The sequence below is a fragment of the Muscardinus avellanarius genome (assembly GCF_963383645.1).
Source record: "Muscardinus avellanarius genome assembly, chromosome: 5".
NCBI lineage: Eukaryota > Metazoa > Chordata > Mammalia > Rodentia > Gliridae > Muscardinus > Muscardinus avellanarius.
Window position 1 is genome coordinate 58,457,318 of NC_137790.1, and position 14,340 is coordinate 58,471,657.

The following is a 14,340-nucleotide window of genomic DNA, read 5'->3' on the forward strand; positions in this document are numbered from 1 at the left end:
AGGGATCAACAATCTCTTCAAGGAAGTAATAGCAGAAAATTTTCCAAATATAGAGCAAGAGGTTGATACACAGATCCAGGAAACTTATAGAACTCCCTTTAGACAGGATCCGAGAAGAGGATCCCCACGCCATATAATTGTCAAAATGACCAATGTGGAAGCCAAGCAGAGAATCTTAAAGGCAACAAAAACAAAGGGCCAAGTGACATTCAGAGGCAAACCAATTAGAATCACTCCAGACTTCCCAAACCAAGTCATGAGAGCCAGAAGGGCTTGGAGTAACATATTCCAAACTCTGAAAGAAAACAACTTCCAGCCAAAAATTTCCTATCCAGCAAAACTTTCTATCAAATTAGATGGAGAAATAAGAAGCTTCCATGACAAACAGAAACTGAAGGAATTTATGTCTTCAAAACCAGCGCTAGAGAAAATACTCAAAGAGATTAACTACAAAGAAGAAATAGATAACACTCACCAGAACCAGAGAAACAAGAGTTTCCATCCAACAGACAACTAAGATTGGTTATCTGTGGAGATTCATTATTTATGTTAGTCTTTTACCTATCTCTAAATTGTATTGTTTGCCTTTATTGTTGTTAATTTTTAGGATTTCTAGTTGGAATATTAATATACCTTCAGATATAGCATTTGGAAATATTTTATCCAATTCTATTAGTAACTTTTAACTCTGTTTACATTGTCTTTGGATATACAATATTTTCTTTTATTTTTTAGGGAGTTTGTATATTCTTCTGTTGCCTGTGCCATTGAAATCATATCCAAGAAATCACTGCCAATTTCAATGTTGTGAGGTTTTATGACCCAGATTTTCTCCTAAAAAGTTTATAGTCTTAAGATTTATATTTAGGTCTTTTATCTAGTTTGAGTTAATACTTGTATGTGGGATTAGGTAAGGGTCCAATTTTATTCTTTTCCATGTAATTATTATTTTTCAACAATATTTAGTTAAAAGATTATTATTTCCACCACCAAATCTTCGTGGAAACCTTGTCAAAAATAACCTGACAATATAGGGAAGAAGTTAGCTCTAGGCTTGTATTTAACTCCAATGGTCTATATATCTGCCTTTAGAACAGTACTACACTGTTTCAATTATTGTAGCTTTATATGGTTTGAAATCAGAAAATATACATCTTCTAGCTTTGTTTTTGCTTCGAGATTGTTTTGGGTATCTAGAGTCCATATTCCATATCAGGATAGATTTTTTTTCTGAAAAATAAATATATGATAGTTTCACCTAAAAAAAAAGAAAAAAATATTCTCTGGTAAGAAAGAAAGCAAAAAGAAATATTGAAATGTTATCTTTAAGTCATCAAAAGCTTGGTATCAGACAAATGAAACTGTTATGTGAGATTATCATTTTTAATTTTGGATAAATTGCTATAATACTAGATGTCAACCACTAAGCCAAGCATGGGAGGGAGGGATGGGGAGAGAATGGGGTGGGGATCGGGTGGGGGCTGACTGGGCGATGTGTGCATGTATGTCTACAAAAGTTTGTATCCCACTATGATGTATGAATACAGTGCACCAATAAAATAAAATTAAAAAAAAAAAAAAAAAAAAGAATAGTGTAGGTCTAAAAAAAAGGAAGGTCCTGGTCTCGCTGGCCCCCACACTAGCTTAATCTCTGGGCTGGCTCTGATCCCAGATTCGGAGGTCCCAGCACTGGTCTTGCCTCATGGCAGGCTCCGATCTCAGCCTTGCTGGCCCTGGCACCGGCCTAAACCCTCAGCAGGCTCCTATCCTGGCCTCGGAGGCCCCAGCACCAGCCTAAACCCTCAGCAAGCTCCGATCCTGGCCTCGGAGGTCTCAGCACCGGCCTTGCCTCACGGCAGGCTCCGATCTCAGCCTTGCTGACCCTGGCACCGGCCTTACCCCTTGGCAGGCTCCAATCCAAGTCTCAGAGGCCTCAGTAGTGGCCTTGCCTCACGGCAGGCTCCAATCCCAGCCTCCATGGCCCTGGCACCAGCCTTACCCCTAGGCAGGCGCCGCTCCCAGCCTCGGAGGTCCCAGCACAGGCCTTGCCTCATGGTAGGCTCCTATCCCGGCCTTGCTGACCCCAGAACTGGTCTAACCCATCGGTAGGCTCCAATCCAGACCTCGAAGACCCCAGCACCGACCTTTCCTCATGGCAGGCTCCAATCCCAGCCTTGCTGACTCTGGCACCAGCCTAACCCCTCGGTAGGCTCTTATCCTGGCCTCTGAAGCACCCGTACCAGCCTTGCCTTACGGAAGGCTTCGATTCCAGCCTCATTGGCTCTGGCACTGGCCTTTCCCCTCGGTAGGCTCAGATCTCAGCGTCAGAGGCCCCAGCACTGGCCTTGCATCGTGGCAGGCTCCAATCCCGGCCTTGCTGACCCCGGAACCGGCCTAACCCATCAGCAGGCTCCAATCCAGACCTCGAAGGCCCCAGCACCGGTCTTTCCTCACAGCAGGCTCCGATCTTGGCCTCGCTGGCCCCAGCACCGGCCTAACCCCTCTGCAGGCTCCGATCCCGGCCTCGGAGGTCTCAGTAGTGGCCTTGCCTCACGGCAGGCTCCGATCCCAGCCTCGCTGGCCCCAGCACCGGCGTAACCCTTTGGCAGGCTCCGATCCCAGCCTTGGAGGCCCCAGCACCGGCCTTGCCTCATGGCCGACTCTGACCCTGGCACTGACCTAACCCCTCAGCAGGCTCCTATCATGGCCTTGGAGGCCCCAGTACTGGCCTTGCCTCATGGCAGGTTCTGATCCCTGACTCGCTGGCCCCAGCACTGGCCTAAACCCTCGGTAGTCTATAGTCCCCGCCTCGGATGCCCCAGCACCAGCCTTGCCTCACTGCAGGCTCCAATCCAAGCTTTGCTGTCCCCATCACCCCTCGGCAGGCTCCAATCCGAGCACCCTCTTCACTCAGCAGGTTGTCCCATGTTCCAAAAGCAGAGTTCAACAGTCTCACCACGCAGAGCAGATTCTGCTGTTCAAAGTGCACCACGGCCTGGTGTAGCACAGCAGAGCTGGGTTCCTCTGTCCCCGCAGTTAGGTCTTCTGTTTGGTACCCGGCCTCCCGCAACTTGGGCTTGGCCTCCTGCCCGACACCATGCCTTGTGGTCTGGACCTCCGGACCTTCCGGGGGGCAGGTGTGCTCCGCTTGACCTCCACCCAGGGCCTTGTGGCTGGGACCTCCGAAAGTTCCAGGGGCCGGCGTGCCCCCTCGACCCACGCCTGGGGGCCCAGGGCCCCAAGACCCTGCCCAAACCTTCCCGGGGGTGGAGGCGTGCCCCGCTTGACCCCCCCCCCCATGGACCCAGGGCCATCGGCCTGGCCCGGTCCTTCCGGGGGCCAGGTGTGCCCCCTCGACCCCCGCCCGGTTGACCCAGGGCCCTGCGACCTGGCCCGAACCTTTCCGGGGGGCAGGTGTTCCCTGCTCGACCAACCGCCCGGAGGGACAGGGCCCTGCAGCCTGACCTGGCCCGAACCTTCCTGGGGGCATGCATGCCAGCTTGATCCCCGCCCGGGGTCCCAGGGCCCTGCAGTCTGGCCCGGTTCTTCCAGGGGGCAGGCGTTTCCCGCTTGACCCCCGCCCGGGGGCCAAGGGCCATGCGGCTTGCCAAAGGGTTTCAAAATATTTCTCGTCCTCACATAACTGACAGTCTAGTGAAAGATATAAACCTTAATAAAATAATCAGTTATAAAGTGTGATAAATGGTAAAGACCTATGAAGGAAAATACAGAAAACAATCGAAGTGTTTACTAGCGCTGGGTCTGAGAACATTCAGCAGTCTCCCTGAGAAAATAGTGGTTCAGTAACAACTGAGGAATTAATTCAGGGATTATCTTGAGCAAACAGGGCCAAGTATGTTGTTGCATATTCACTGATGGGCCAAATCAGTATTCCTATGTTGTAATTTTTTATTTGTTTAAGGTTTAGCTCATATCCTTTGCCATGCCTGTTTTTTGCTAGGGTATCCTAAAGACTTCCTACTTGCTATTCACTAGGTCTTATTAGCATAATGTCATCAACGTAGTGAGCTAGTATAAATGCTTTGCAGAATGTAAAGGTGATCTGTATTGTGGCAGAGTAGGAGAATTAACATAGTCTGAGGTAAGACAAAAATACGTACTGTTATCTTTCCCTCAGATATGCACACTACTTTGTACTCTCCACTGATTGGAGAGAATTGATTTTCTAGATCATTGTTACTTGAAAGCCCATTTATACAGAAGGGGAGAGAATGGGACAGAATATGGGGGAAGGTATACCAAGTGCTATCTGCAAGTAGTCTTATCACTCTGAACCTTATTATGATGTGAAATTGCAATGCACCAATTATGGCATATTAAAAAAAAGAAACATTATTTTTATCAGTCACTTATGGAGAACAACCACCGAGCTTCTCAAGGCATTAGTGCTGTTCATAAGTCTTTACCCCTTACTGCTTTAATGAATGAAGTGTCCACTGAGCATTTCCAGGAACAATGGCTACTGATGGGTTCTAATTTGTTTTGTTTTTGTTTTGTGGTGCTTGGGATTGAGCCCAGGGCCCCATGCATGCTAGGCAAGAACTTTATCACAAAGCTACATGCCCAGCCTGCATTCTTTGTTCTTATGTATTAAGTCCATTAACATTTCACCTTCCTTGTCTTCTCAGTCTTTGAATACTCTGCCAAGAAATGTTAAGCATTTCTTCCTTGCTTATCATAGGCTATCACTGCAAATTTCTAGGAGCCTTAGCAGCATGTTAGGACCAGCTTCAGGTGACCTTGCTAGGAAAGTAAGGCTTGAATTCTGTAAGATTTGTTCCAAATCAATATACAATCCTCAATAAGCCTTATATTTGCCCATTGGTTTCATACTCCTGAGATCCACTTTTATACATGTTTCTATCTAAATATATATATACCAATAGTTTCTGTAATTCTAATGGTGAATAAGCTTTCTCCTGGACAGAGACTCTGTCTTTTTCTTAATTCTTTTTATATCTGACCCTAGACATACTGGTCAGAAGGTAGTGACTGAAAGGTGAGGAAGATTGTGAGGAAAAGGGGCATCATCTTCTTTTTTTGGGGGGGGGTGGAACCCAGGGGCTTTCTACCTCCGGGCTATACTCCCAGACCTATTTTATATTTTATTTGGAAACAGGGTCTCACTAAGTTGTTGAGAGCCTCACTAAGTAGCTGAGGCTAGCTTCGAACCTGTGTGATCCTTCTGTCTCAGCCTCCCAAGCACAGGGACTACAAGCGTGCTCCACCACGCCCGGCTAGGGGCATCATCTTCTGAGAGATGTGTCTCAGGTGATATTTTCACGAGGTCTCTAAGTAAAGGAAGGCTGCTCTCTGACAATGAAGAGGTATTTGCCTGGCAGATGATTCAGGAGGAATCAAAGATTCAGTGTTTCTAAGTGATTCACTTAAATACCTTTTTTCAAAATATTAGGTAATCAACTCATTCCCTGTCAATGCCCAGATTATAGTATAGTAGTCCTGTTAAGGCTGTCCATTTGCTGTCTTTTAGTTTTTCTCCCCTTATGACTAAATCCTGGGCTGTAGTTTCAGCTTACTCTTTTAGCCTACCTTTAGTCTAAAGATGAGAATTTTTAAAATGTTACCATAGAGATCTTCTAATCTCTGCCTGTCGTTCTTTTTTTTTTCAAGGCTAAAACAGCAAAAGCCATCCAAGTTGAGGTATTATATAACCTATCTCCCATCAGTATTTCATTCTAATCTACCATAGCTGAGAATCCTAGTATTTGTATTTCTATAATATACCAAAGTTATCACAACCATACTTACCCCTGCCCCCCCCCCAAAAAAAATGGGTTACCTGCCTCACTGTCTCACTATGGTGCCATATCATTTATCTCTTCAAACTAGTGTGTGTGTGTGTGTGTGTGTGTGTGTGTGTGTAGCGCTGGGGATGGAACCCAGGGGCATTCTACCTTCAAGCTACAACCCCAGCCCTATTTTTTTTTTTTTAAACAGGGTCTCACTGAGTTGCAAAGAGCCTCACTAAGTAGCTGAGACTGTCCACAAACTGCAATCATCCTGTTTCAGCCTCCCAAATGCTGGGATTACAAGTGTGCACCACCACACCCGGCTCAAACTAATCCTATTTTAAAATGTCTTGCAGATATAATGGAGGACTGCTAGAATTTCATAAAAGCTTACAAGAAATTGGAGATACAGATGATGATTGGTTTGACGTAGATCCTACACAAGATGAAGATTTATTTACAACTTTTAAAGTAAGAATAAGGAATAACATTTAATAATAATAACATTTAATAATAAAGTAAGATTTAGGAATAACATTTCATCTGTAACTAATTAGAATCATCTTTGAAAAGTATTGTTTAAATAAACTATCATGTTGTATAGCAAGAAAATTCTCTTATTTGAAATTAGCTTTTAATTTAAGAACCAATTTTTATTTCATTCCCTAGAGCAGAATATATGATTCAACAAGTTGAGAGAAGCTGTGTTTTCCCATAACAAGGTTAATATTCATACTAGTCTGGTACTTCATGGTTACAGCTAAACATTGTTTTTTCTAAATATATTTACCATTATTTTGTTTAATTTATAGTACAAAGCACTTGGAAAGTGTAACAACGTCTAAAGATAAAAGTAAAATTTAAATGTTCAAATGGAGAAACTTTTTAAGAATTTTTATATGTCTCTCCATATACACATAAACATACATAAACACATCAACCCCTTTATTTTTATTAAGTTGATGTATTAAACATTTATTTGTGGCCTGGAAGTATATTTTAAAATTTTCCGTTGATTAGATTATGTAATGCCTAATTTGCATAATACTTACTTACTGCTTTATTTGCTTAATCCATTCTCTGTTACTGAATAATTAGTGTATATAAACATTTAAGTTTTTAACTTTTATGTAAAATTATCTTTGCATATTTTTTTACAACATTCCATTAGAATATGTTTTTAGCCTGTAACTTCAGTACTTGGGAGGCTGAGATAGGAAGATCATAGGTTCTAGGCCAGCCCCAGAAACTTAGACCCAATTTCAAAAGTAAAATAGGAGCTGGGCATGTGGCTCATGCTTATGATTTCAGCATTTGGGAAGCAGCTGAGACAGGAGGATTGTGGTTTGCAGACAGCCTCAGCTACTTAATGAGGCCCTCTGCAACTTAGTGGGACCTTGTTTCAAAATAAAGAATAAAAAAATAGGGCTGGGGTGTCTCTCAGAGGTAGAATGTCCCTGGGTTTCATCCCCAGTACTGCAAAAATAAAATAGGGCTGAGGTGTAGCTCAGAGGTAGAGCGCCCCTGGGTTCTATCACTAGTACCACACATATACACGCACACTAAAAAAAAAATTTTTTTATTGGTTTTTGGTACTGGGGCTGGATCCCAGGGCATTTTACCTCCAGGTTATACCCCATCCCTTTTAAAATTTTTTGTTTAGAAACAGTGTCTCCCTAGGTTGCTAAGAATCCTATTAAGTTGCTGAGACTGGTCTTGAACCTCTTGTCGAAGCCTCCTAAATATTGGGATTACAGGCATTTGACACCATGCCTGACAATAAGTTTTGGAGATAGAATTGTGAAACAAGTATTCACACAGTTTTAAAGATGCTGATTTATATTTCTATATATTCTCTCAGAAATTTGTTACCAGTTTATATTAAGACAGTATGAGGGCTTCATTTCTCCATACCTTCTAAGTGTTTTTTATCTTTTTAGGTAGTTTTTACTCAGTGTCATATTGGTCTTCTTAATTGATTTAACATGAAAATATCTATACCAGTTTTCGACTGGTTAATGACACATCTTTTTCCAATCTGGATTTTAAAAAGAGAAATTATATTTCATGTCATAACTCTTCTCATTGGAAAAATACTTTTTCTAGTGTACTTTTGTTCATAATGGCAGTAAGTGGAATACTGCACTGCAATAGCAATTCTACTGCTGACATAGTGTCTTAGAGACCAGTTCTGATATATATACATACATATATGTATTAAAGCAAGTAATTCTTGATAGGAACATGCCAAGTTATGCTATGGGTTAGGATGGTGAAGAGAAGTATATCTTCAATATTGTATTTCTCTTCTTTCTCCATTTTTATATCACTCAGTAAAAAAGTGTATCGATTTAGGGCTGCCTTATAAATTTTTTTTTAATTTGAGGAAACTATGTTCTATTACTATATTATATATATATTTTTTTTCAAAAGGTACATACCATGGATACTTTATTTAAGTTAAACATTAAGTATTATTTTCCTATTAGTAATTCATGTGAATTCTTTTTATTTTTAAAATCTAGGATCTTCTTGAAAACTTCATCAAGACAACTGAAAGTAATATAATGAAACAGACTATTTGTAGTTATCTAGACTGTGAGCGCTCTTGTGAGGCTGACATTTTAAAGAACACAAATTATAAGGTACTGTAATTATTGATTGAGAATTTTTAAAATGTAATTATAAAATTAAACTTAGATAAAAATTAATATTAAATACCATTTAAGAATACTTAATTACAATGGTAACACAGTTGAAAAGTTGTCTTTGAGAACTCAGATTCAAAATGATTCAAAATAAGCTCGATTATTTATATTATGTGAATTAATAAAAGAATGAGTTGGCTTTGCTAAAGTTTTTGTAATACATGCTATTGAAATTGTAACTACTTTCCCTGCAATCATAAAGGGAGAATTACTTAAAAAAATTTTTTACTTTGTAGTCAGCAACCTTAGAGATGGAAAGTAGTAGTATTTTACTAAAGAGAACGGTTGTCACTCCTCAGGAATAATGTTACTAAATAAGTGGTTATTATATCTCTTCTGTGTGTCTTGGGGGTGCAGGTGATGGATGAGACCAGTTGTGACTTGAAAAAATTTAATCAGAATGCTTTTAATAGATCTCTCTGGATCAATAGGAACAAAACAGTGTGAAAATACAAAGTGAGATAAGATGTGACTTTTCAGTGCAAATTAGATACCACATCTATAAGATAACTGAAATTTCAATTGTAAGGCATGATGCCTATAACAAATGTGGAAGGTGGAGAAAAGAAGGACAAGATGCATTCATAAGGATAAGACAGTGGTTGGTAGGTGGGTCTTGTAAGATGCAGTTCTCAGGGCCAGGAACATTCAGTATTGGTTTAGGTGACTTGGTTATATGGTACTAAGGTTTCCCAGGAAAGTATCAGGTTTCCAGTCAGTGAACACATATAGCAGCAGAAAGTCCTGGGCATGCAGTTTAGATTTTGTAATCTAAGCAAAAAAAATTTTTTTTTTAATAAAGGAGAGAGGAATATAGTTCCCAGGGAGGGCACATGGGAAGGACAGAAATGTCCAAGCCCTGCTTCCAAACATTGCTACATTGTTTCCGTGAGGGCTAGGGTAACATTCTAAATCCAAACTACTCTTAGTCTCTAAGGAGCAAATCTGAGGTCTGGTGATGAGTGGTAGAGAAAATTCAAAGAATATAGGTATGGAGTTGGAGCTGGAGTAAAACAGGAATGTAAAAATGAAGATGAAGATAGGTAGACAGACATTCTTTGATAAAGGTCACTTTCTACGTTTTGTGTACATAGCATATGGAAAAACTGTATTGACTTGTATACATCATTGCCCTTGTTTTGAAGTCTCCAAATTTTTCTTTCTTTTATGATATACAAATGATATGTTAAGTTTTTTGGTGATCTTCATTCCCTGCTCACAAATTTTTAATACCAAATAAAAATCAGCAGTTATAGAATAATTTTTAAGTAACTTAAGAAGGTTGTATTTTCTTTATCTATATAAATTACTGTTTCTATATCATTCACTTTATTTTTTTTCAAGGGATTTTTTCAGTTAATGTGCAGTGAAAGTTGCTGTATTTATTTCCATAAAATTTGTTGGAAAAAGTTCAAGAATATAAAGTATCCAGGTGAACATGATCAGGTATTATATTTGTTTTTTCATTTTAAAAATTTACTACAGAATTTCTTCTTCTTTTTGTCCTCAGTTCCATTTACTTCTTTCTGTTCATATTTTTCCTGTTTTTTCCTCCTCCTTTTCTTTCTCACTTCTCTCTGATGCATATTTCCATACAAGTCTTCATTCATTATCATTATTAATTAAATAGTTATTTATAGGAGACATTCTGTTAGTTGCTTTACCTAGTGATTCTGTTAATTTGTGTGCATCTCTTGAGACAATATTGAAGAATAGAAATATTCTTCAAATATTCAAGTAGTTGCATATATTCATATGAAGGTCATAGAATCAGAGTAGAATTGCTTAACCCACAGAAAAGATAAGTATACAATTTAAATCATAATTTCTATTTTAAAAGTGAAGAATAAGGACATTTTAATGTAATTTTCATATTTATATTTATATTATATTAATCATAATAATTTTAGTTTTCCTCATGAAAACTGAAGTTAAATTCCAAAGCCCAATTCTCTATTGATTTTTTTTTATTAGTGAGCTAATGAACCATAGTAATTTTCAATTTTGTAGGATTTTTACTGTGTAAGCAGCAGAAAAATCTTAAAAAGCAGTTGTAGTATAGTAGAAAGGGTACTGGACACAGAGTTGGGAAATCTGAATTCAAGTCCAGATTGAACCACTTACTAATTTTATTATGTTAAACTTGTAATTTATTCTGAAACAAATTTTTCCAAGGTCTAAAGTGAAAATTAGGAAATTCTATTTCATAGAGTCATTGTGAGGATTGACAGATAAAACAGATGAGCCAACATTATGAACTGTATAATCATATAAGGCACTACTATACATTTTTAAGTGGTATGTAAATAGCTCTTAGTTTCCTTGATCTTTGATACATTAATATTGATCCAGTTTAAAAAAAAATAAAAAGAGAGAGAGAGAGAGAGTAAAAGAAATACAAAGAACTTAACCAGAGGAAATACCCAGGTCAGAACCAGAGGATTTGACATTTTTATCCTTCCCTTTTTTTCTAGAATCCTGAAGTATCTGATGGAAATTCAGTATTTTTATGCTATTTTTTAAAAAAAATTTTTTAAATTTATTTTCATGCGGATCATATTGAAAATGACATACATTCAGACTATGCTAATTTAATTAGTAAATGTCTCTTAAAGTTGTTTTCTCTGAGGCAGCACATACATTTTAGGTTGTAATATAGCTCCTTAAAGATTTCGAAATAGATGTTTTTAGTAGCTGTTTAAACAGTTCTTAGATGTTTGTTCACATTTCTGTTTAGCATATGACAGTTTATGCTCTTAATTTTTTATTTATTTAAATACATTCAGATTTGCACAATGGTGATTTTTTTTCTATTTTTATTGTGTTTCTATAACTTTAGACTTTTAGTGGAAAAAAATGTTTGAAGGAAGGCTGTGCAGGTGATATGGTAAGGATGCTGCTATGTGACGTACCTGGAATTGTTAAAATTTTGGTGAGTATCATTTTCTTATTTTCTTTGATTTCCTTCATTGGAATAGTATTTTTGACTTGAAACAGATTTAGAAATCATGATAGGATCCTAATCCAGTCCTCTTTGGTGGTGACTAGACTTCTGTCCTTTCTATTTCTATGATTTATACATAGTGTTTAAATCATTTTTAATAATAAGAAAATGTAGAAGCTGGGCATGGTGGCACATGTTTGTAATCCCAGCATTTGGGAGGCTGAGACAGGAGAATCATGGTTCACGGACAGCCTCAGCTACTTAGGCCCTTTGCAACTCAGACCCTGTTTCAAAATAAAGAATAAAAAATAGGGCTGAGGGTGTTGCTTGGAGGTAGAATGCCCCTGTGTTTCACTCCAGTACTGCAAAAAAAAAAAAAAAAAAGTAAAAATATCATGAACTAAGAATAATTTATTTAGTTCTTTGCCAACTAAGGTTAAAAAATAAATTTACTTTCTGAACCTTTTTTAGTTTATGAATACCTTTCTGTGAAAACATCTATAGAACTCACATATAATACCTGTTATATAAAATATACTCAGATTTTATATATATAATACATTGTAGTGATACATCTTAATGAAATACAAGATGGTAGAAGCATACAGGCACTAATCACTCATTTAGCCTTTCCCAATTTCTCCCCTATTTCCTCCCTCCTTCCTCCTCATGTTTGGCTTAGTGATTGATATGTTTGTGAGAGTATATCATATACCTTTATTTTTAATAATATCTTATTGAATCTTCACTAATAGACCAAAAATTTTTATAGATGAATCTTATTTACTTCTATATTATATACATATATTGTTTTCATATATATGACATTTAAATTTCACAGTGATGTAAATTAGAACTTTTTAAGGGCAACTCTTTGTTGTCTGAACAAGATTGTGTATTGTTACCCTTTAATTCTATTGGAATACATGCACATGTGACTTCATTCTTACTGTCTTTTTTTCAAATGTTAAGTCTAAGAACTAACATTAAAGAATTTTGGAAATTGAGCTGCTTTACAGATTTTTTTTCATTACTTACAGTTTGAAGTTGTGAGAAAGGATGAATATATAGCCATTGAAAATTTAGGAGCAAGGTAAACTTAAAATATTCTCTTTTGTTTTGAGCATATGTGTATTTTTTGTTGCTTCTTTTATGTTATATTTATTAAAGCACCACTAAATTTTAAGGTATTATATGTATAAAAATCATATTGAATTTGTTCTTTTCTCTATCCCCACTGCTCTAAACATTGACATTTTAAATCAGGAGGGTGAAATTATGTGGAAACTTTTTGTGTTAAATGTGAAAATAATCCTTTCCTGAAAGTAAAACATATTTTTCTTAAAGTTGCTATTTAATACAGATCATTACAAAAACTTTCTCTTACCCTTTAAAGCTCATCCAGGCCTATAAACTTAATTCACAATTAGAATCTTCCTGTTCCACAGATGAAAGTTACACTAGGAATTCTTGGAGATAAAGAGAGTTGCTATTAGAAATAGAAGTTTCAATATGAAATGTTTTCTTTTTCTTCTGTTTCAGATATAAAATATATGCCATTTTTAGTCTACCCAGAAATGTTACATTAATATCTAAAAGATCAGTGGTTTTTTAGGTATTAATGAAATTCAAATCTGTATTTAGCATAGATCTCTCCCCTAAAATCTTGACCTCTATATCTATCTGTATCCTGAATATCTCCACTTTTATTTTTCACAAATGTCTATAATTCATTATGTCTCAAACTAGATGCTTAGTCTTTCTTCCAACACTACTATGTAACATTTATTTATTTATTTATTTATTTATTTATTTATTGCGGTATTGGGGATGGAACCAGGGGCATTCTACCTCCAAACCACACCCCCGGTCCTATTTTTTCATTCTTTATTTTGAAACGGGGTCTGAATTGCAAAGGACCTCACAAAGTAGGTGAGGCTGACTGCAAACTGCGATCCTCCTATCTCAGTCTCCTAAAGGCATTACAAGTGTGCACCACCACTCCCAACACTAACTCTTAAGTACTATAAATTTAAATTCTTAAATATATTGGAAAATTGTCCTTATTTACATCCTACTTATTCCTTTAATTAAACCAAATGAGATTATCATTGCATCTTATTTGTAATTTTGAAACAGCTTCTATTTAATAGATCTGTCTCTAACCTTGCCTTTCTCTAGAATAGTTATCAGGAGGACTTTTCTAAAGTTAAAATTGAAATACTTCACTTTCATGTTTGAAAATCTTTCATAGGTTTCTCATTACTCTTAAAAATAAGTTCAGATTCCATAGCTTGGCTCTTCAGTCAGCTTGGAGCTTGCTGAATTCACTAGTGGCAATTCTTGTTATTGACTCATCATATGTACTGAGCTGCTTTTAGTTATACAGACTACCAACTCTACTGAACTTTTTTACTTCCTTGAGTGTATTATCTCAAGAAATTTCCATATTTTTATCAGAAGTAAAACTGATTTAGTATTTTATAGGCCTAGCATAGAATGCTCTGCTACTTTGACTTCACCTAATTAAAACTTCTGGAAAGCCTTACTTAGATGAGTTGCAAATAGGTGTTTCTATTATACATCCTACTTCCATCAAAATATTTACTGTCTTCTCCCTATAAATGTGACCTCTCTGGCAAGAACTTTTAGTTTGCTTACTTGCATATTACCAGCATATTACCAGCACATAGCATAATGACTGTTACCAAGTAAATACATATAATAGATGCAGAGATGCTGAATTCCATTAGTCCCCAATAGATAATTTACTTCTGTTTGGATAGGCATTTGAGTGGTTATGAACTGTGAACTTTCTTTGGTAGTGGTTCCAGTTTTAGTCCAGATCTTTTTTGCCTTTAGCTCTGCTGCTTTGAGTTTGTTCCACACTTCACACTTACATGGTTCAGTGGTCAGT

The 14,340-nt window shown here is 37.5% G+C and overlaps 1 protein-coding gene across 1 annotated transcript in view; it reads left to right on the forward strand.

Moving 5' to 3' along the window:
- The window catches only part of DZIP3 (DAZ interacting zinc finger protein 3), a gene marked incomplete at both ends in the record, with an annotated part of 111,472 nt that overhangs the window by 20,330 nt on the left and 76,802 nt on the right, over window positions 1–14,340 (forward strand). The window contains 5 exons of the mRNA XM_080696711.1: window positions 6,128–6,242; window positions 8,297–8,416; window positions 9,824–9,925; window positions 11,319–11,411; window positions 12,464–12,516. Coding sequence (XP_080552837.1) covers window positions 6,128–6,242; window positions 8,297–8,416; window positions 9,824–9,925; window positions 11,319–11,411; window positions 12,464–12,516 — 483 coding nt within the window. The remainder of the gene's footprint in view (window positions 1–6,127; window positions 6,243–8,296; window positions 8,417–9,823; window positions 9,926–11,318; window positions 11,412–12,463; window positions 12,517–14,340) is intronic.